Here is a 24009-nt window from a genome sequence, read left to right as displayed (position 1 = left end):
TTAATGTGTGTGCGTGGGCTCAGTCGTGTCCAACTTTGCAACCCCAGCAACCCCACGGACTGGAGCCCGCCAAACTCCTCTGTCTGTGGCTTTCCCAGGCAAGGATATTGGAGTGGGTTGCCATTTCTTTCTCCAGGGGATCTTCCCAACCCAGGGATCTGACCGGGTGTCTCCTGCATTGCTGGTGGAGTCTTTACCACTGAGCCACCTGGGAAAGGCATATTAACATGTAGGCAGAGAAAAAAGTGTAGCTCTGATCCCGGTGTGGGGTACGTCCACTTTGGAGTTAAAACAGAAGAGGACAGAGGCCCAGGAGCACGTCGACAGGAGGCTGGAAGTGGACCGGATTTCCAGGAGGCCTGTGCCCAAAGCTCCCCGCAAGGCCCCTCCCTGCTCTGTCCCCTCACGGTCCCTCCGGGCCTGCCTCCCCGGCCAGACATTGGCCTCCCAGTCCCCGCTGCCCCTGGTCAGTGCCGTCCTCAGCCCCGCCATGGCTTCCGACCTCAGCGGCACCTGGAACCTGCTCAGCAGCGACAACGTCGAGGGCTACATGCGGGCGCTAGGTAGGCGGGAGGGGCCGTGCGGGAGCCACCGGCTCGGCCACGCGTCCAGTTCGGGGCAGAGGCGGCCGGGCTTGCCTGCTGGTCCGTCTCCCTGCGTCCCCTCACCTGCACCCGTGTGTCCCCCGCGTCTTACTACGGGTTCACCGGGTCCCCCACTTCCCCACCCTCGTCTATCCTCCATCCCCCTGAACGTCCATCTGACTGTCGTCGGTCTCCCACCTCCGTCCGTCTGCCAGTCCTTCAGTCCAGCCGCCTGTCCCCCCATCCTTCGGTCTCCCGCATCCCCCTGTTCTCCACGCGTCTGGCCGTCTCCTGGTCCCTCCCGTCCTTTCTCGCCTACTCCGCCAGTCTGTCTGCCCTCTCCTCTGTCCGCCGGTGCCCGGTCCACGCGGCCAAGGCTCCTGTCCCATCGCGGACTCCCAAGCAGGTGGGGGCGACCGTGGCGTAGGCCACCTCGCAGGGAGAGCTGGGGACACGATGGGGTTCCCCATGGGTGTCGGGGGAGGCGCCGCGACCCGAAGCCCCTCCCCGGAGATCCTAGCCCCGCCGCCGCTTTAACGCGGGTCTCTGGGCAACGGGCTGAGGGAATCCCCGAGTCCAGGGGAGGTCCCGGCCCGCAGCATCAGCGCCCCCTGGAGATGCTCCGGGACGCAGATTCCGGGGCCCCAGAGTAGCGTCCCGAGCCAGGCCTCCGGCCCCGCCCTCGCCCCGCCCCCCGCCCCGAGACCTCCGGCGGCTCTAGTGCGGGTTAGAGTTCTGGAGACATATTTGAAATCTTTAGTTTTCTGGTTTTCTCTTCTCATCGAGGGGCGGGGGTTAATAAACCCAGACCCTTTAGAAGCCGCTACCCCCTCCCCGCCCTCCCCCCGGGGCCCAATTCCAGCCAGGAGGACTGTGGGTCAGTGCTTGGAGGGTTTGCTTCCACTTTCCCCTGCGGGGCAGGGAGAAAGAAGTACGGGAGGGGCCTCAGGGGGTGTAGGGGGGCGACGGAGTCCGCAGAGTTTCTTTCCTGCCCTGACGGTAGAATGCTTCCCTTTGGTACTGATGCTCAGTTCCTCCTGCGGGTAATTTAATTCGTCAGCGTTGGTGGTTCTGAGCACCTGCTCATGCCTAGCGCTTCTGACTAAATACCAGCAATCAGAGGCACCTTTTTGTGTTGCTGTTGTTAAATAGGAGTTCATTTTAAGCTGGCAGCACACCTCAAGTCAGAAGTAGCCATGTTTCTAATATTCAACGGACACAAGTGGAAGTTGGCTACCCTACCAGCCAGCAGAACTTGCGAAGGCTATAGGAATGGTGAAAGGAGATAGGGCATCTTCTTTGAACTTTATTTTTTTATTTGGCTGCGCTGGGTCTTAGTTGCAAGATGTGAGATCTTTAGTTGCAGCATTCAAACTCTTAGTTGGGGCAGGTGGGACGTGTTCCCTGACCAGGGATGGATCCCAGACCCCCTGCATTGGGAGCATGGAGTCTTAGACACTGGCTCACCAGGGAAGTCCCTGATCAGGGGCAATTTTGATAGGGCCGGAGCTTCCAGAAGTCTGGCTGACTGGGGGCTGCTCTGGCTCCTCTTCTGCATTATCTGACCTGGGCTTGGGTTTCTCCATCTGCAAACTGAGAGTAGCGGGTCCATTTTTTTTTTCTTTTAACCACACCTAAAAAAAAAAAAAAAAAAAACATAAAATCAGGTACGTTAGCCATTTTGGAATGTACCATTTTGGTCTTCCCAGGTGGCTCAGTGGTAAAGAATCAGCCTGCCAACACAGGAGATGCAGGTTTGATCCCTGGGTTGGGAACATCCCCTGGAGAAGGAAATGGCTACCCACTCCAGTGTTATTGCCTGGAGAAACCCATGGACAGAGGAGCCTGGCAGGCTACAGTCCTTGGGGTTGCAAAGAGTCAGACATGACGGAGTGACTAAACAGCAATTCTAAGGTTCCAGCGTGTCTGTAAGATCTCCCAACCTATGGTAGAATTTTACTCTCCCTTTCTCACACTAAGCAGGGAGGCCTGGAACTTCTCAAACTAAATCAGATTAATACTGACAGAAACCTTATAGGCAAGGAAAAAAATGTTAGTTCTCTACCTTTCTTAGTTTCATTGGTTGCGACCCTGTAAATTATACTAAGAGACAGAGTAACACGGAGAAGGCGATGGCACCCCACTCCAGTACTCTTGCCTGGAAAATCCCATGGATGGAGGAGCCTGGTGGGCTGCAGTCCATGGGGTCATGAAGAGTCGGACACGACTGAGCGACTTCCCTTTCACTTTTCACTTTCATGCATTGGAGAAGGAAACGGCAACCCACTCCAGTGTTCTTGCCTGGAGAATCCCAGGGACGGGGGAGCCTGGTGGGCTGCTATCTATGGGGTCACACAGAGTCGGACACGACTGAAGTGACTTAGCACAGAGTAACAAACAAACAGAAACAAACAACAAACAGAAGCTTGTTAACACATGCATGGTGAATACACTCAGGAGCATTCAGTGATGTGTATCTCAGAGTGGTTAGAAGCTGAGCTTAGGAAACTTCCCTAGTGGGCCAGTGGTTGAGATTTGACTTCCAATGCAGGGAGCATGGGTTTGATCCCTGGTTGGGGAACTAAGATCCCACATGCCACCAGGTGTGGCCAAAATTTTTTTTAAAAGAAGAAGAAAGAAAAGAAAAAAAAAAAAAGGAAGTTATATGGCACCTGAGCAAAGAGTAATAATTCTGTAGAGAAATGACAAGACAAAGAAAAGGGCTTTGAGATTCCAGGGGTGACAAATTGTGGGAAGATAAATACATGCAGGAACTAATGGTAAATAGGAACGAGTTAGTAAAGTTTGTTATGTAAATTCTCCTGGTGCCATCTCTAGACTGATAGGAGTTCAGAGTTGTGTCCCTAATTTCTGTCCAACCTGGTACAGGGAGAGCAGGGGACACGTTTACAAAATGATGTCCTGCTCTGGGGGAGGGCAGGGCTTTTCTGCTTTCCCATGGCCTTCATTTCAAAATAGTCAATATGAAAAAGTGGCATATCTTGGAGTGGCATATTCTGCTACCCTTAATCCGAATCTCATTTCCTCTCTGTTTCTAATTCATAAGGAGGAATTAATGATTATTTTTCCTAAAGGTAGTAAGCCCTGACAATTTACTTATCACCTCACCCTCAAATTAGTGGGGACATATGATCATAAGCGCTTTATTTTTCTGCTTGTTTGTGGTTTTTTGGTGGGGAGGTTGTTTTTGGTCACAACCCATGGCATGTGGGATCTTAGTTCCCCATGTAAGGATCAAACCTGTGCCCCTACATTGGGAGTTTATGGGTTGTTAATCACTGGACTGCCAGGGAAGTCCTCATAAGTGCTTTCTTCCCTGGTTTCTCTGGCTAGCATTTGACGTCTTTGTGGAGGAAAAAGTGTTAGAGATCAGGGCATGGCTTTGAATTTTGCCTTGCAATGCTTTCTTTTTAGTCATTCCCATGGCTTTTAGAGCAAATTTCTTAGAGAAGAAAACAGGGAATGGAGTCAGGGTGACTGTTTCAAGTGTGTGGAAACATCTTTTGTTAAGCCTGTTGAGTATCGCAAAGCAGCCTTCTGACTGTTGTAATCAGTGTTTTTCTTTTTTTTTTTTTCCACAGTATTTGTTAATTGTTTATTTATTGAGAGACTATTTCTCACCCCAGAGAGTCACAGTTTCATAGTTCAGGAGCACAGCAAAGTGACAAACTTCCAAGGAACTCAACCCAAAGAGATTCTTTTTATTCCAAATCACTTTGCACTCTGAAAGATACCAGCCTTCCTCATCTCCTCAAAATCTTTCATGGAATCATAATTTCTGTAGAAGTCTGCATATGCCTTCTTTCTTTTTTCAGCCACAGCAAACTTATAGAAAGTTGCAAACCCCAGGGAGACCATGAATGCTCCAACAATATGAAATCACAGACGTTTGGCCAGGAGGCCACGCATCTGGGGTTTTGCCAAAGCAGTGGACATGGCAGTTTTTCTTCTCGACAGCTCAACCGCGACGTCCTCTCAGGCTGATGGAGAAATGGACCTAATCAGTGTTTTTCAAATGTGTATTCGTGAAATCCTTCACCTGTCCCCAATACTGTCTTACTTTTCTGTACGTTATGCTGTGACTCCTTGTTTGAGACTTCTTTTTTCATGATTTCTGTAGAAGTTTATCCATTATCTACCATTGTATGAGATCCTAGAGGCTAACAGAGGCTCTATTTATTTATATTGCACGCATTCATGCTAAGTCAGTTCAGTTGTGTCCAACTCTTTGTAACCCCATGGACTGTAGCCCGCCAGGCTCCTCTGTCCATGGGATTCTCCAGGCAAAAATATTGGAAGGTTGCCATATCCTATTCCAGGGGATCTTCCCGATCAGGGATTGAACCATCAAACCTGTGTCTCCTGCACTGGAAGGCGGATTCTTTACCACTGTACCACCTGGAAGCCCTTATTCACATTAGTGTATTCATTTATCATCCAACCCATTTCACAAAGGATTAAACCAAATAGTATTGAATCAATATCCTGCCTCACAGCTCCTATTTTTTAAAGTTTTAATTTTGTTTATTTATTTTGGCTGTACTGCATGGCCTGTGGGAGACTAGCTCCCCAACCAGGGATTGAACCTGTGCTCCTTGCAATGGCAGCATGGAGTCTTAACCACTGGACCACCAGGGAAGTCCCACAACTTCTTTTTTAATGTTTGGTTCTGGTTCCAGAAAGATGCTGGATCCAGACAACACATTGACTCTTATTTGCAGTCTGTTTCCCAAAAGAAATGTAAGTGTGCTAGGGATTTCTGGAATAGAGAGGCTACTTAGTATAGCAGAGCACCAAACTGGAAACCCAGAAATAGCCATTGATTGTTGGTAATAGAATCAAAGCTATACAGCCTCTGAATTCTGTTAGATTCCCAATTTGTTAAAGGTGGTTGGATGATATTTGATATTCTAAGAGTGTCTAAAATACAAACCAAGAGATCTTGCAGTGTCACCTGAAAATCGAATTCAACTCTTTGTGGGCATGCATCCAAGAGAAACAACAAGCCAAATATCAGGAGAAGAAAGGATTTATAATTACTTAAAGCAAATAAGGACAACAGTGGAGATCTTTCTCAAAGTAGTGTCTCCTTGAATGGCAAAATTGGGGAATTTTTAAGCTATTCTAGTAGGGACTTGAGCAGAGGAGATTCCAGAGAGAATTGGGGCAGAGTCCAAGCTTTCACTTCAGTTCAGTTCAGCCACTCAGTGGTGTCCCACTCTTTGCAACCCCATGGACTGCAACATGGCAGGGTTCCCTGTGCATCACCAACTCCCAGAGCTTGCTCAAACTCATGTTCATCGAGTCAGTGATGCCATCCAACCATCTCATCCTCTGTCATCCCCTCCTCCTCCTTCCTTCAATCTTTCCCAGCATCAGGGTCTTTTCCAGTGAGTCAGTTTTTCCCATCAGGTAGCAAAAGTATTGGAGCTTCAGCTTCAACATTAGTCCTTCCAATGAATATTTACCACTGATTTTCTTTAGGATGGACTGGTTGGATCTCCCTTCAGTCTAAGGGACTCTCAAGAGTCTTCTCGAACACCACAGTTCAAAACCATAAATTCTTTGGCACTCAGATTTCTTTATATTCCAACTCTCACATCTGTATATGACTACTGGAAAACCATAGCTTTGACTAGACAGACCTTGGTTGGCAAAGAAGCTTTTTAATATGCTGCCTAGGTTGGTCATAGCTTTTCTTCCAAGGAAAAAGTGTCTTTTAATTTCATGGCTGCAGTCACCATCTGCAGTGATTTTGGAGCCCAATAAAATAAAGTCTGTGACTGTTTCCATTGTTTCCCCATCTATTTGCCATGAAGTGATGGGACTGGATGCCATGATCTTAGTTTTTTGACTGTTGAGTTTTAAGGCAGCTTTTCCATTCTTCTCTTTCACTTTCATCATGAGGCTCTTTAGTTCCTCTTTGCTTTCTGCCATAAGGGTGGTGTCATGTACATATCTGAAGTTATTGATATTTCTCCTGGCAGTCTTGATTCCAGTTTGTACTTCATCCAGCCTGACATTTTGAATGATGTACTCTGTATATAAGTTAAATAAGCAGGGTGACAATATACAGCCTTGACGTACTCCTTTCCCAATTTGGAACCAGTTTGTTGTTCCATGTCTGATGCCTGACGAAGAATCCATGTTGCTTCTTGACCTGCATACAGATTTCTCAGGAGGCAGGTAAGGTGGTCTGGTATTCCCATCTCTTTAAGAATTTTCCACATTTTTTTGTGATCCACACAGTCAAAAGCTTTAATGTAGGCAATGAAGCAGAAGTAGATGTTTTTCTGGAACTCTCTTGCTTTATTGATGATCCAATAGATGTTGCCAATTTGATCTCTGGTTCCTCTGCCTTTTCTAAATCCAGCTTGAACATCTGGAAGTTCTCGGTTCATGTACTATTGAAGCCTGGCTTGGAGAATTTTTAGCATTACTTTGCTAGCATGTGAGATGAGTGCAGTTGTGCAGTAGTTTGAACATTCTTTGGCATTGCCTTTCCTTGATATTGAAATGAAAACTGACCTTTTTCAGTCCTGTGACCACTGCTGAATTTTCCAAATTTGCTGGCATATTGAGTGCATCCCTTTCACAGCATCATCTTTTAGGATTTGAAATAGGTCTGCTGGAACTTCATCACCTCCACTAGCTTTGTTAGTAGTGATGCTTCCTAAGGCCCACTTGACTTCGCACTACAGGATATCTGGCTCTAGGTGAGGGATCACACCATCGTGGTTATCTGGGTTGCTAAGATCTTTTGATGGTCAACACTGAAATCAGATTGATTATATTGTTTGCAGCCAAAGATGGAGAAGCTCTATACAGTCAACAAAAACAAGACCAGGAGCTGACTGTGGCTCAGATCATGAACTCCTTATTGCCAAATTCAGACTGAAATTGAAGAAAGTAGGGAAAACCGCTAGACCATTCAGGTATGACCTAAATCAAATCCCTTATGATTATACAGTGGAAGTGAGAAATAGATTTAAGGGCCTAGATCTGATAGATAGAGTGCCTGATGAACTATGGATGGAGGTTCGTGACATTGTACAGGAGACAGGGATCAAGACCATCCCCATGGAAAAGAAATGCAAAAAAGCAAAATGGCTGTCTGGGGAGGCCTTACAAATAGCTGTGAAAAGAAGAGAGGCGAAAAGCAAAGGAGAAAAGGAAAGATGTAAGCATCTGAATGCAGAGTTCCAGAGAATAGCAAGAAGAGATAAGAAAGCCTTCTTCAGCAATCAGTGCAAAGAAATAGAGGAAAAGAACAGAATGGGAAAGACTAGAGATCTCTTCAAGAAAATTAGAGATACCAAGGGAACCTTTCATGCAAAGATGGGCTCGATGAAGGACAGAAATGGTATGGACCTAACAGAAGCAGAAGATATTAAGAAGAGGTGGCAAGAATACACAGAAGAACTGTACAAAAAAGATCTTCACGACCTGGATAATCACGATGGTGTAATCACTCATCTAGAGCCAGACATCCTGGAATGTGAAGTCAAGTGGGCCTTAGAAAGTATCACTACGAACAAAGCTAGTGGAGGTGATGGAATTCCAGTGGAGCTGTTTCAAATCCTGAAAGATGATGCTGTGAAAGTGCTGCACTCAATATGCCAACAGATTTGGAAGACTCAGCAGTGGCCACAGGACTGGAAAAGGTCAGTTTTCATTCCAATTCCAAAGAAAGGCAATGCAAAGAATGCTCAAACTACCACACAATTGCACTCATCTCACATGCTAGTAAAGTAATGCTCAAAATTCTCCAAGCCAGGCTTCGGCAATACGTGAACCATGAACTCCCTGATGTTTTAGCTGGTTTTAGAAAAGGCAGAGGAATCAGAGATCAAATTGCCAACATCTGCTTGATCATCAGAAAAGCAAGAGAGTTCCAGAAAAACATCTATTTCTGCTTTATTGACTACATTAAAGCCTTTGACTGTGTGGATCACAATAAACTGTGGAAAATTCTTCAAGAGATGGGAATACCAGACCACCTGACCTGCCTCTTGAGAAATCTGTATGCAGGTCAGGAAGCAACAGTTAGAACTAGACATGGAACAACAGACTGATTCCAAATAGGAAAAGGAGTACATCAAGGCTGTATATTGTTACCCTGCTTATTTAACTTCTATGCAGAGTACATCATGAGAAATGCTGGACTGGAAGAAACCCAAGCTGGAATCAAGGCTGCTGGGAGAAATATCAATAACCTCAGATATGCAGATGACACCACCCTTATGGCAGAAAGTGAAGAGGAGCTTAAAAGCCTCTTAATGAAAGTGAGAGGGGAGAGTGAAAAAGTTAGCTTAAAGCTCAACATTCAGAAAACGAAGATCATGGCATCCGGTCCCATCACTTCATGGGAAATAGATAGGGAAACAGTGGAAACAGTGTCAGACTTTATTTTTTGGGGCCCCAAAATTACTGCAGATGGTGACTGCAGCCATGAAATTAAAAGATGCTTACTCCTTGAAAGAAAAGTTATGACTAACCTAGATAGCATATTCAGAAGCAGAGACATTACTTTGCTGACTAAGGTCCATCTAGTCAAGGTTATGGTTTTTCCAGTAGTCATGCATGGATGTGAGAGTTGGACTGTGAAGAAGGCAGAGCGCCGAAGAATTGATGCTTTTGAACTGTGGTGTTGGAGAAGACTCTTGAGAGTCCCTTGGACTGCAAGGAGATCCAACCAGTCCATCCTGAAGGAGATCAGCCCTGGGATTTCTTTGGAAGGAATGATGCTAAAGCTGAAACTCCCATACTCTTGGCCACCTCATGCGAAGAATTGACTCATTGGAAAAGACTTTGATGCTAGGAGGGATTGGGGGCAGGAGGAGAAGGGGCCGACAGAGGATGAGATGGCTGGATGGCATCACTGACTCGATGGACGTGAGTCTAAGTGAACTCTGGGAGATGGTGATGGACAGGGAGGCCTGGCGTGCTGCGTTTCATGGGGTTGCAAAGAGTCGGACACGACTGAGCCACTGAACTGAACTGAACTGTGTATTCTGGCCACCTCTTCTTAATATCTTCTGCTTCTGTTAGGCCCATACCATTTCTGTCCTTTAATGTGCCCATTTTTGAATAAAATGTTCCCTTGATATCTCTAATTTTCTTGAAGAAATCTCTAGTCTTTCTCATTCTATTTCTTCCTCTATTTCTTTTCATTGTTCACTTGGGAAGGCTTTCCTATCTCTCCTTGCTATTATTTGTAACTCTGCATTCAGATGGATATATCTTTCCTTTTCTCCTTTGCCTTTCGCTTCTCTTCTCTTCTCAGCTATTTGTAAGGTGTCCTCAGACAACCACTTTGCCTTTTTGCATTTCTTTTTCTTGGTGATGGTCTTGATCACTGCCTCCTGTACAATGTCACAAACCTCCGTCCATAGTTCTTCAGGCACTCTGTCTATCAATTCTAATCCCTGAAACTATTTGTCACTTCCATATAATTATAAGGGATTTGATTTAGGTCATACCTGAATGGTCTAGTGGTTTTCCCTACTTTCTTCAATTTCAGTCTGAATTTGGCAATAAGGAGTTCATGATCTGAGCCACAGTCAGCTCCTGGTCTTGTTTTTGCTGACTATATAGAGCTTCTCCATCTTTGGCTGCAAAGAATATAATCAATCTGATTTCAGTATTGACTATCTGGTGATGTCCATGTGTAGAGTCAACTATTGTGTTGTTGGAAGAGGCTGTTGGCTATGACCAGTGCATTCTCTTGACAAAACTCTATTAGACTTTGCCCTGCTTTATTTTGTACTCTAAGGTCAAACTCCTACATTTGCATTCCAGTCCCCTATGATGAAAAGGACATCTTTTTTTTTTTTGGTGTTAGTTCTAGAAGATCTTGTAGGTCTTCATAGAACTGTTCAACTTCAGCTTCTTTGGCAGTGGTTGGGGCATAGACTCGGATTACTGTGATATTGAATGGTTTTGCCTTGGAAACGAACAGAGATCATCCTGTCATTTTTGAGATTGCACCCAAGTACTGCATTTCAGACTCTTTTATTGAATATGAGGGCTACTCCATTTCTTAAGGGATTCTTGCCCACAGAAGTTGATATGATGGCCATCTGAATTAAATTCACCCGTTCCAGTCCATTTTAGTTCACCGATTCCTAAAATGTTGATGTTCACTCTTGCCATCTCCTGTTTGACCACTTCCAATTGACCTTGATTCATGGACCTACCATTTCAGGTTCCTATGCAATATCGCTCTTTATAGCATTGGACTTTACTTCCATCACCAGTGACATCCACAACTGGGCGTTGTTTTCACTTTGGCTCCGTCTCTTCATTCTTTTTGGAGTTATTTTTCCACTCTTCTCCAGTAGCTTATGGAGCACTTACCATCCTGGGGAGTTCATCTTTCAGTGTCATATCTTTTTGCCTTTTCATACTATTTATGGGGTTCTTAAGGCAAGAATACTGAAGTGGTTTGCCATGCCCTTCTCCAGTGGACTACGTTTTGCAGAACTCTTCATTATGACCCGTCCATCTGGGGTCATCAGAAGTGACTTAGTATGCACACATATACACAGTGTGGTGGGGAGGGAGGTAGAGGGGAAGGCCAAAAGACAAAGAATTTTTATGTTTAAATTTCCCTTTTCTTGTCATAAACTATGAATTTTATTTTATGATGGTGAGACCAAATAAACTGAAACATCAGAGTTTGGAGCAGAGAAAGCTTTATTGCAGAGCCAAGCAAGGAGAATGGGTCACTCATACTCAAAACCCCTGAACTTACTGATGATTTCCAGTCGCTCAGTCATGTCTGACTCTTTACAATCCCATGGACTATAGCCCACCAGGCTCCTCTATCCACGGGATTCTCCAGGCAAGAACACTGGAGTGAGTTGCCAGGCCCTCCTCCAGGGAATCTTCCCAACCAGGGATTGAACCTAGGTCTCCCACACTGCAGGTGAATTCTTTACTGTCTGAGCCACCAGGGAAGCTGAATGAAGTTTATTTTCTACAAAAAAAAAAAAGAAAGGAAAGACACAGAAGATATTTGCAATGAGTTGGGCCCCACAGAGTTTGTTTCAATGAGTCCCAGCCAGCATCTCTTCTGAGGAGGGAAATAACTCCTTTTTGAGTAGAGCCGATCCTGCAAATCCAACAATATTGCTCTTTCCTAGCTTCTGCCAAATCGAAGGGAAAAGAAAGGCAACTTGTCCTTTGGACACTGAAGGAAGTTTGCTTGGGTTCTATAGTCTGGAGAAGTTGGCTGCGGATTTGAGAGTTCTTGGTGGGCCCCACAATAGCCAAGGATGACCCAGGGTATGACACTCTAGGCAGGAAGGAAGCTAATGCCTACAGAGCTTGACCATCTTGTCCAGGACTTCCCTTTAATCTCATCATGAACATGAGAACATAAGGATGTTACTACCAACTTATTGAAAGTTACTACATAAGCTGGGATTTAAAGCCCAGTTTCTGTTGGCTCCAAGACCCACATGGCCTCAAAATTAGAAGTAGCTTTGGGGGACTTCCCTGGTGGTGCAGTGGCTAAGAATGAGTGCCCAAGGCAGGGGGCCCGGGTTTAATCCCTGATCAGGGAACCAGATCTCACATGCTGCATGTTTCACATGCCACAGCTAAAGATCTTGCTGTAAGACAAATTAATCAAATCTGACACAATATTCACATGTAATGGGATAAAAGTTTGACAATATTAAATGGCTATTTTTTATTTTTTATTTTTTTACATGAGATTTAAACTCTGTGTATGAATGCACTTTTAAAACATAGTTTTGGTCACATCACATTACACACTGTTTATTTTGTCACTCACAAACTATAAAATTTTTTGAATGAAACGTTTCAGTTATATATGTATAAAAGATCCTGTATGCTTCAAGCAAAAATCCCACATGCCACAACTAAGACCCGGCACAGCCAAATAACATAAATAAATAAAAATAAAAAAATTTTCAAAAAGAAGTGGCTGTGAAATAAAGGGTTAATGTGAACAGATGAAGTTTTAAAAAGTATGTGTTTGTGTTGGCCTCTTTGAGATCCTGCCCTAAAATGTATATGCTCACATGCTTATAATGGTATGTGCGCCATGTAGATTGTTACCTGGGTTCCGTCCCTGGGTTGGGAAGATTCCCTGGAGAAGGGAAAGGCTACCCACTCCAGTATTCTGTCCTGGAGAATTCCATAGACTATATAGTTCACGGGGCCACAGAGTCGGACATGACTGAGCGACTTCCACTTCACTTTCTTCTGCTGGAATGTCATACTTCCTACTTAAAATTTAAAGAAAAAAAAAAAGTTTCTCACCAAGAATAAATGTAAATATATATAAATATTACAGAAATGTTGTAATAAAATATTTGAAATTGTACCTAGAGATCTTGGAAATGACACACGCAAAAGTGAAAGAAAGTTCAAAAAAAATAAAAAAAAATAAAAAAATAAAAAATAAATGGTGTGGAAAAGTATGGTTTGACCTGGACAAAAGCCTTGTGAGCAATTTGGTCACTGAGGTCATGTGTAGACCTGGCAGAAAATGACCAGAACCTAAGCTAGTTTGAATTTTGATCTTTAAAAAGCCAGCCGGCAACCACCAATCTGTTAACTGACAGTCTTATAATGTGGTAGTACCAATTATAAATTTACTAGCAACGAATCATCTCACTGATTGTAAAAGCATAATTGATATACAGTAATCATCTAAAGTTTGGTTTCTTATTTGTTTTTGTTATACATAAAGAAAAGGCTTTAAGGAAAGTCAGTGATAACTATTTTAAATTTGGCTTGATCATATTAATAATCAGATAAATATTTTAAGGGTTTAGCCTCCATGTTTAAAGATTGCTGAAAATAAGTAAAGACTGGATCATTTGCATTTCATGCTAAAAGCTAGAGTTCTAGGTTAAAAGTTTTTTTCATTTTATTGAAAAAAGTTGATCTATAATATTCTGTTAATTTCCACTGTATAACAGTGACTCAGTTAAATATATGTATATATTCTTTTTTATATTCTTTTCCATTATGGTTTATCACAAGATATTGAATATAGTTCCCTATACTATACAGTAGGACTTTGCTGTTTATCCATCCTATATATAACAGCTTCTTCTGCTTATCTCAAACGGGAAATATTTTCCTTCTCTACTCCCTGACTCTCCACAACCACAAGTGTATTCTCTACGTCTGTTAGTCTGTTTCTGTTTCATAGATAAGTTCATTTGTATCATATTTTAGATTCCACATATATTAGTAACTGATATCATACAGTATTTGTCTCTTTCTGACTTATTTCGTTTAGTATGATCATCTGTAGGTCCATCCAATATGTTGCAAATGATGTTGTTGTTCAGTTGCTAAGTTGTGTCTGACTCTGTGACCCCATGGACTGCAGCATGCCAGGCTTTCCTACCTTCACTGTCTCCCAAGGTCTGCGCAAACTCATGTCCATTGAGTCAATGCCATCCAACCATCTCATCCTCTGTCGCCCCCTTCTCTTTCTGCCCTCAGTCTTTCCAAGCATCAGGGTCTTTTCCGATAAGTCAGCTCTTCCCATCAGGTGGCCAAAGTATTGGAACATGAGCTTCAGCATCAGTCCTTCCAATTAATACTCAGGGTTGATTTCCTTTAGGATTGACTGGTTTGGTCTCCTTGCAATCCAAGGGACTTTCAAGAGTCTTCTCCAGCACCACAGTTCAAAAGCATCAATTCTTCAGCACTCAACGTTCTTTATGGTCCAGCTGTCATATCCATGGGCTTCCCTGGTAGCTCAGCTGGTAAAGACTCCACCTGTAATGCGGTTCGATCCCTGGGTCAGGACGACCACCTGGAGAAGGGATAGACTACACACTGCAGTATTCTTGGCCTTCCCTGATGGCTCAGATGGTAAAGAATCAGCCTGCAATGCAGGAGACCTGGGTTCCATACCTGGATTGGAAAGATCCCCTGGAGAAGGGCATGGCAATCCACTCCAATATTCTTCCCTGAAGAATACTCATGGTCAGAGGAGCCTGGTGAGCTACAGTCTATGGGGTCACAAACAGTCAGACACAAAGGGTAATTAAGCATAGCACATTCATACATGACTACTGGAAAAAGCATAGCTTTGACTATATGGACCTTTGTCAGCAAAGTGAGGTCTCTGCTTTTCAAGATGCTGTCTAGGTTTGTCTTTTAAGGAACAAGCATTTTTAATTTCACGACTGCAGTCACTGTCCTCAGTGATTTTGGAGCCCAAGAAAATAAAATCTGCCACTGTTTCCATTTTTTCCCCATCTATTTACCATGAAGTGATGGGACTGGATGCCATGGTCTTAGTTTTTTGAATGTTGAGTTTCAAGCCAGCTTTTTCACTTTGCTCTTTCACCTTCATCAAGATGTTCTTTTAGTTCCTCTTCACTTTCTGCCATTAGGTTAATATCATCTGCATATCTAAGGTTGTTGATATTTTCCTGGCAATCTTGATTCCAGCTTGTGATTCATCCACCCTGGCATTTGACATGATGTACTCTCCATATAAGTTAAATAAGCAGGGTGACAATATACCAAAAATGACATTAGTTCATTCTAAGAAAGCCTTTCTTTTCTTTTTTCCAGGCAGCTAGCATTTTAAAAATTATTTATATATTTATGGCTGCACTGGGTCTTTGCTATCGTACATGGACTTTCTCTAGTTGCAGAGAGCGTGGGTGTGGGGGGGTTACTCTCTAGCAGCAGTGTGCCAGCTTCTCATTGCAGTGGCTTCCCTTGTTGGGGAACATGGGCTCTAGGGCACACGAACTTCAGTAACTGCTGAACATGGGCTAGTAGCAGTGGCACAGGGGCTTAGTTGTCCTGTGGCATGTGGGACCTTCCTGGACCAGGAATCAGACTGGTGTCCCCTGCATTACAAAGCAGATTCATGACCGCTGGACCACCAGGGAAGCCGAAAAAACCCAGCTTTCTTAAGACAAGGACATTCACACCATCATCGAGCTTAGAAATGCATAAAACTCGAAGCTCCCTGGTGGTCCACTGGTTAAGACTCAGCACTTTCACTGCTGAGGGCCTGGGGTTCAATCCTAGATTTGCGGGAACTAATAACCTGCAAGCTGTGTGGTGCAGCCAAAAACTACATTTAAAAAATAAAAACAAAAAAAGAAATGGGTAGGGGCTAATGTGATGCTCATGGAGCCCTATGAAGGGCTTGGCCACATTTTCTAGGCTGGAAATGGAGATGTGAGGCACCCAGCCCTGAAAAGCACAGCTAGCTCTGAGGGCCAGTCATGTCAGAAAAAAAAGAATCTGTTAGGCAAACAAGTTAAAACAGGGACAACTCTGGGACCAAGCTATCTGCAACGAAGTACATAAATCTCTGAAATGATTCCTGAAACTTCATTCTGCATGAACAGGACATTCCTTAAATAGGAGAACCATGTCCCATGACTCATAGGAATGTTCAGGATGACAAGCCAGCAGTTGTGGCTGCCTGCCAATGAGATCATGTCACCTGCTCTAAATATTCCAGTGGCTCCCATCCAACTCCATCATGCTCTGAATTAAAGCCTTATGGTCCCTTATGCTACCCTGAATCTCATCTCTAGGTCCTCCCCTCCTCCTCATTCTCCCTCATTCTTCTTCAGCCACCCCAGTCTCCTGAAGGTTCCTGAGGCCATCTGACATGCACTTCCTGAGAGTTCTAGTGAGCTCTGTTGTACACTTGCTGTTGCTGGTCAGTTGCTAAGTAGTGTCCGACTCTGTGACCCCTCTGATTGTAGCACATCAGACTCCATGGGGGTCTCCAGGCAAGAATACTGGAGTGGGTTGCCATTTCCTTCTCCAGTCCTATATTTCTTTCCCCCCAAGATCTGCACAACTCACCACTCACTTTGTCACCTCCCTCAGCTCTAGCTAAAATTGCACTTTGCTTCCTAGTGGCTCAGCTGATAAAGAATCTGCCTGCAATGTGGGAGACCTGGGTTCAATCCTGGGGTTGGGAAGATCCCCTGGAGAAGGGAACCCACTCCAGTATTCTGGCCTGGAGAATTCCATGGACTGTAGTCCATGCAGTCACCAAGAGTCAGACATGACTCAATGACTTTCACTTTCACTTTTTCTCTATTTAAAATAGCAACCTTGGGACTTCCCTGCTGGTCTGGTGGCTAAGACTGCTCTGTTAATGCAGGGAGCCCTGGTTTAATCCCTGGTCAGGGAACTGGAGTCCACATGCTCCAACTAAGAGTTGCAGGCCACAGTTAAACATCCCACGTGCCACAACGAAGACTGAAGATCCCGCCTGTTGCTAACTAAGACTCGAGGCAGCCAAATAAATATATATTAAAGCAAACAAACAAAATAAGCAGCCTTTATCTTTAGTTCATAATGCGTTCAAAGCCATTGAATGGGAACTGTCTATACCCAAACTCTGAGAAACACTAGCCATCAGATGCAATGATTTTGAGGTCACTGCCAAATCCTTAGCTTTTGCATCTCTAGTAAATGTTTAAATGTCTTTCCTTTCTAAAAAATTATTTTTAAGATACTGATTTTGTCACTCATAAGATAGCCAAGATGCTGAAGCCACAGAAAGTTATTGAGCAGAATGGGGATTCTTTTACCATCCACACGAACAGCACCTTCAGGAACTATGCTGTGAAATTTAAAGTTGGAGAAGAAGTTGATGGGGATAACAAAGGCATGGATAACAGAAAATGCAAGGTAAAAATCATTTATTTAGTCTTGGCTGTGCTGGGTGCTTGTTGCCATGTGGGCTGTTTTCTCTAGTTGTGGCGATCATGGCTACTCTCTAGCTGTGGTGCAAAGCCTTCTCATTGCAGTGGCTTCTCTTGTTGCAGAGCACAGGCTCTAAGGCACATGGGCTCAGCAGTTGTGGCTCTCAGTCGCTAGAGCACAGGCTCAACAGTTGTGGTGCATGGGCTTAGTTGCTCCGAGGCATGTGGGATCTTCCCCGATCAGAGATCGAACCTGTGTCTCCTGCACTGACAGGTGGATTCTTTACCACTGAGCCACCAGGGAAGCCCGCAAGGCAAAAATTAAAGTCGTGACATAGACTTTTAGTTTTGCAAGGTCCTTGACACCTTCTCTAGTCATATCTGAGGATGCTGCCAGAGCAAATCAGTATTTTCTCCCATCCCTCATGCAGAGCTTGGTCACTTGGGACAATGACAAATTCACCTGCGTGCAGAAGGGGGAAAAGAAGGATTGAAGAGGACCAGCTTCACCTGGTACTGGCCCTGTTTTGTTCCTGTATTTTTTAAATTGACATAGTTGACTTACAATGTGTGAATTTCTGCTGTACAATAATGTGGCTCAGTTATACATACATTCATGCGTGCATGTGTGCTAAGTTGCTTTAGTCGTGTCTGATTCTGTGCAACCCTAGAAACTGTAGCCCACCAGGCTCCTCTGTCCATGGGATTCTCCAGGCAAGAATACTGGAGTGGCTTGCCATGCCCTCCTCCAGACATACATACATACATATATATATGTGTGTGTGTGTGTGTGTGTATACACACATTCTTTTTATGTTTTTGTCCCATTGTGGTTTATCCCAGGACATTGTAGTTCCCTGTACTATACAGTAGGACGTTGTTGTCCATACATTCCATACATAATAGTTTTTATCTTTTAACACCCAACTACCAGTCCATTCCTCCCGCATCCCCACCTGCACCCTGTTGGCAATCACAAGTCTGTTTTCTATGTCTGCGAGTCTGTTTGCGCTTCGTTGAGAAGTTCATTTGTGGCATATTTTAGACTCCATATATAAATGACATCATATGGCACTTGTCTTTCTCTTTCTGACACTTCATTCAGTGGGATAATCTCTAGTTGCATCATGTTGCTGCACATGGCATTATTTTGTTCTTTATTATGGCTGAGTAGTATTCCATTGTATACATGTACTACATCTCCTTTATCTGTACATCTCTCAATGGACATATAGATTGTTTCCACGTTTTGGCTATTGCGAATAGTGCTGCTGTGAACATAGGGGTGCATGTATCTCTCTGAATTATAGTATTGTCTGGATATATTCCCAACAGTGGGACTGCTGGATCCTATGGTAATTCTATTTTAGTTTTCTAAGGAACCTCCATACTGTTTTCCATAGTGGCTGCACCAATTTACATTCCCACCGACAGTGTAGTAGGGTTCCTTTTTCTCCACGCCCTCTCCAGCGTTTGTTATTTGTAGACTTCATTGACTTTTGTGAGGTGGTACTTCATATAGTTTCAATTTGCATTTCTCTAATAATTAGCAATGTTGAGCATGTTTTCATGTGCCTACTGGCTATTTGCATGTCTTCGTTGAAGAAATGCCTATTTAGGTGTTCTGCCCATTTTCAGGTTGGGTTGTTTGTTTTGTTGTTGTTAAATGTTCTTATTTTTAAAATGAGGTTAGGAAACCGTGATCAGCATCCTACCATCCCAACGCAACTGTTTTCAATTTGATGTCTTGCCTTCCAGTCTGAGAGAGTATTCTGCCTTTTCATTTAATAGAAAAACATATTCCAACTTTCTAACAATTGTCCTGTTGTATTCATTTTGTGTTAGTTGAATCCATATAATAAGGTAGCCAACACTGTGTACTATTCCATCAGATTCATGAACTTTCATTTTAGTAAAATGTTTTCTTAATTGCAATGTCCAGAAATATTGTTTCAGAGTGTTTTCTGCTGTCTCTTAAATTCACATAAATAGAGCTTTTTGCATCCATGGATTTATTCCCTTAGGAAAAATTTACAGAGGGAATCAGTGTTGTCCCAGACATTGTTGCTTCTTGCTACTTTGTTGCCTTATTCACTTCCAAAAGGGGTATATCAATTTCTTAAGCCACCAGCACTTTAAGACCATACAAGTTATAGGTCAACCTAATCAATAATTTCTAAATATAATCTATAAAGTATAAAATTGTGCATAAAGGCTTAATTATGGCTTTTAAAATGAGAATTCCTTCTTGCCATATATGTGTGTTACAATGGCTTACATTTTCGAATGATGACTTTGTGTGCGATTACTTAGTTAAATCCTTTGAGTGCATTTTCTGACTTAGTCTTCAAGCCAATCCTGTGAAAGAGACACTATTTTTTTCCCATTTACAAATGATGAGATTTAGGTTTAGAAATTCCCCAAGGTGCAGAGTGAAGATTCAAACCTAGGTCTGACAAGAATGTGTGCTTTCAGCTCTATGCCTTTTTGGTCCCAATGTACATGTGAAGTCTAGGTCAGATCCATGAAAACAAAATTAGAGCACTTAGAGTGGGATATGGGTGGTCTTTGAGGTGGTGGTCTTTGATTATGAAGGCATTGAAGATACTTCAATTCTTAGATGGACAAATCTCACACTCTTCTGGCAATAAAAACAAAGTTAAGAAACTTGCCATCACAAAAATGTAGTACGGAACTACAAAGGAAATACAAATATGTTTAAGAATTCAGATTATGTGGCTGTAAGGAGTAATGTTCAAATTGCTGCATCCTTCTTTGGCATGTCCAAGAACTCTGCCCAAGCAGAGGGTAGAAGGACCCTTGGTCTAAGGACATTCTTGGGATGATTCTTATTGTTGCTTTTGTTCAGCTGCTCAGTCATGTCTGACTCTTTGCAACCTCAGGGACTGCGGCACACCAGGCTGCTCTGTCCTTCACTATCTCCTGGAGTTTGCTCAAACTCATGTCCATTGAGACAGTGATGCCATCCAACCATCCCATCCTGTGTTGTCCCCTTCTCCTCCTGCCTTCAATCTTTCCCAGCATCAGGGGCTTTTTCAGTGAGTTGGCTCTTCCCATTGGGTGGCCAAAGTATTGGAGCGTTAGCTTCAGCATCAGTCTTTCCAATGAATATTCACAATGGATTTCCCTTAGGATTGACTGGTTTGATCTTCTTGCTGTTCAAGGGATTCTTAAGAGTCTTCTCCAACACCACAGTTCAAAAGCATCAATTCCTTGGTGCTCGGCCTTCTTTATGGTCCAACTCTGACATCTGTACATGACTCCTAGAAAAACCATAGCTTTGACTATATGGACATATATCAACAAAGTAACATTTCTGCTTCTTAATATGCTGTCTAGGTTGGTCATAGCTTTTATTCCAAGGAGCAAGCGTCTTTTAATTTCATGGCTGCAGTCACCATCTGCAGTGATTTTGGAGCCCAAGAAAATAAAGTCTGTCACTGTTTCCATTGTTTCCCCATCTATTTGCCATGAAGTGATGGGACCAGATGCCATGAGCTTAGTTTTTTGACTGTTGAGTTTTAAGCTAGATTTTTCACTCTCATCTTTCTCCTTCATCAAGAGGCTTATGATTTTTATAAGCTGTGATATAATGAAAACCAATGAATATTTGGCCTTTGTACCTGGTTCTTAAAACCCCTGGAATCTCCAGAGTAACGAGAGTGTCTTCTGTATGCTACTGAGATGAATGGTGGCTGGGAACCCTAGAGAGCTTCAGGATGGGACTAGTCCCAAGAAAGATCAAGGTAGGATTAGAAGGTTGGAACATTCAGCCCAGCCCCTGAACTCAGGAGAGGGGAGAGGGATTAGAGATTGACCATTACCAATGGCCAATGATTTAAGCAATCATGCCTATGTAATGAAACCTCCATAAAAACCTTTACATAAATGAGTTCATGGATCATGGAGAAAGCAAGGGATGTTCCAGGAAAACATCTACTTCTTCATTAACTACACAAAAGACTTTGACTGTGTGGATCTCAATAAACTGCGGAAAATTCTTAAAGAGACTGGAGTACCAGACCACCTTACCTGTCTCCTGAGAAACCTGTAGGTGGGTCGAGAAGCAACAATTAGAACCTTACATGGATTAACTGACCTAGTTCAAAATTGGGAAAGGAGTACAACAAGGCTGTATATTGTCACCCTGTTTATTTAACGTCTATGCAGAGTACATCATGTATGTGAAATCCTGGGCTGGATGAATCACAAGCAGGAATCAAGATTGCTGGCAGAAATTATCAACAACCTCAGATATGCAGATAACTCCACCCTTATGGCAGAAAGTGAAGAGGAAGTAAAGAGCCTCTTGATGAGGGTGAAAGAGGAGAGTGAAAAGCTTGCTTGAAACTCAATATTCGGAAAACTAAGATCATGGCATCTGGTCCCACCACTTCATGGCAAACAGAAGGGAAAAAAACTGGAAGCAATGACAGATTTTATTTTCTTGGGCTCCAAAATCACTGTGGATGCTGACTGCAGGCATGAAATTAAAAGACGTTTGCTCCTTGGAAGGAAAGCTATGACAAACCTGTGTGTGTGTGTGTGTGCTCAGTCAGTCAGTCATGTCTGACTCCAAGGACTGGACCCCAGGCTCCTCTGACCGTGGGATTTTCCAGATAAGAATACTGGAGTGGGTTGCCATTTCCTACTCCAGGGGATCTTCCAGACCCAGTGTTCAAACCCACATCTGCTGCATCTCCTGCCCTGGCAGGTGGATTCTTTACCACTGTGCCACCTGGGAAGCCCCATGACAAACCTGGACAGTGTACTAAAAAGCAGAGACATCTCTTTGCCAACAAAGGTGTGCATAGTCAAAGCTATGATTTTTCCAATAGTCGTGTGTGGATGAGAGAGTTGGACCCATAAAGAAGACTGAACACTGAAAAATTGATGCTTTCGAATTGCTGTGCTAGAGAAGACTCTTGAGAGTCTGTTGGACTGCAAGAAGGTAAAACCAGTCAATCCTAAAGGAAATCAACTCTGAATATTCATTGAAAGGACTGCTGCTGAAGCTGAAGCTCCAATACTTTGGTCACCTGATGTGAAGAGCTGACTCATTGGAAAAGCCCCTGATGCTGGGAAAGATTGAATGCAAAAGGAGAAGGGGACAACAGAGGATGAGATGGTTAGATAGCATCACTAACTCAGTGAACATAAATTTGAGCAAAATTAGGGAGATAGTGGAGGACAGAAGAGCCAGGTGTGCTACAGTCCATGGAGTCACAAAGAGCTGGACGTGACTTAGCCACTGAACAACAAAAACAAAGGGGTTCAGAGAACTTTCCAGTTGGTGAAGACATAGAAGTGCTGGAAGGGGGCTCTGCTAGACTGGTCATGGAAGCTCTGTATGCCCCACCCCTACCACAATACCTTTTCCTATGCCTCTCTTCCATTTGGCTGTTCCTGAGTTGCATTCTTTATAATAAACCTGTAAGTGAAAGCAAAAACTGTTTCTGTGAGCCATTCTAGCAAAGTATTGAACCTGAGAAGGGAGTTGTGGGAATCCCCGATATGGGATGATCAGTCAGATGTACAGGTGACTTGTGATTGATGTCTGAAGTAAGGGCAATCTTATGAGACTGAGCCCTTGACCTGTGGAGCTCTGATCCTCAGTGTCCAAACTAAATCAAATTGTTGGCTGTCCAGTTTGTTGTAAGAGGGTTGGAGATGTGCAGTTGGAAAAGACATCATGTACCTGGTGTCAGAAGTATGACTGATAATAATAATAGCTGCTGCTGCTGTTCAGTTGCTCAGTCATGTCTGACTCTTTGCTACTCTTTGGACTGAAGCCCACCAGGCTCCTCTGTCCATGGGATTCTCCAAGAAAGAATATTGGAGTGGGTTGCTATTTCCTTCTCCAGGGGATCTTCCTGACCCAGGGATCGAACCTGAGTGTCCTGTGTCTCCTGCATTACAGGTGGATTCTTTACCTGCTGAGCCATCGGGAAAGCCCCAATAATAATAGACTATATGCCAACTCATCTCTGTTCTCCCTTCCTCCCTGTCCCTAGGAACTATTCTGTGAAGGCCAAGTGTGCAAGCAGATGTTCCAGAGAGCTTGATCTGTATCCAACAGCAGAGTCCACATGTGGGGGCAGCTTGATGAATTATATCCCAGAATGAACAGGACAGGAATGATCTGTTGGGGTTTGGTAGATGGGGCCTTGTGATCAAAGAGACGTCACACAGCCTATACCAGAAGCCATTTGGATTGTGAGAAAAACTCTCAGCTTCAATAAACCTGTCCATTGATTCTGACTTTTTCCTTGTAACTTTAACGTATCTCCTTATTTTCAGAAATATTTGGAAGCCTTCTAGGCACACCATTGACACACCAATGATGAACAAGTTGTAATTCCCACCTTCCAGGGGGTGAGCAAGTGGTGGTAAGGGCCTGGGGTATTTCTGGAAGTGATCTTTAATCTGGGACCTGAAGTAAATGTAGGCAGGAAGTATCAGGAAGCACTCTAGTCAAAAGTTGGAGGAATGTTTGAAGAACTGAAAAGATTACTTTAACTGTAGCTTAGGGTGTATTGGGTGGGATAGGGTGGGGAGAGATGGCAGGGGTAACTGACATGTCAGTGGCTCTACAGTGAAGTATCTTGAATGCGAGGGTAAAGAGGTGAGATTTTTGTCCCTCAAGTAATAGGAAGATGGTGACCTGTATTCAGCAGATATGTACAACC

General features: G+C 43.6%; 1 protein-coding gene across 1 annotated transcript; it reads left to right on the top strand.

Annotated features, from left to right (window-relative positions):
* RBP7 (retinol binding protein 7) lies at window positions 419-23558 on the top strand. Its single transcript, XM_018060370.1, is given in 5 exon segments — window positions 419-563; window positions 17107-17285; window positions 17731-17786; window positions 17788-17812; window positions 23335-23558. Coding segments are annotated over 5 exon segments (384 nt in total). The 5' UTR covers window positions 419-490; the 3' UTR covers window positions 23386-23558.

Source organism: Capra hircus, chromosome 16, assembly GCF_001704415.2.
Source record: "Capra hircus breed San Clemente chromosome 16, ASM170441v1, whole genome shotgun sequence".
NCBI classification, from domain to species: Eukaryota; Metazoa; Chordata; class Mammalia; order Artiodactyla; family Bovidae; genus Capra; species Capra hircus.
The sequence above is the reverse complement of the archived record's forward strand: the minus strand, read 5'-3'. Positions and strand labels throughout refer to the sequence as shown.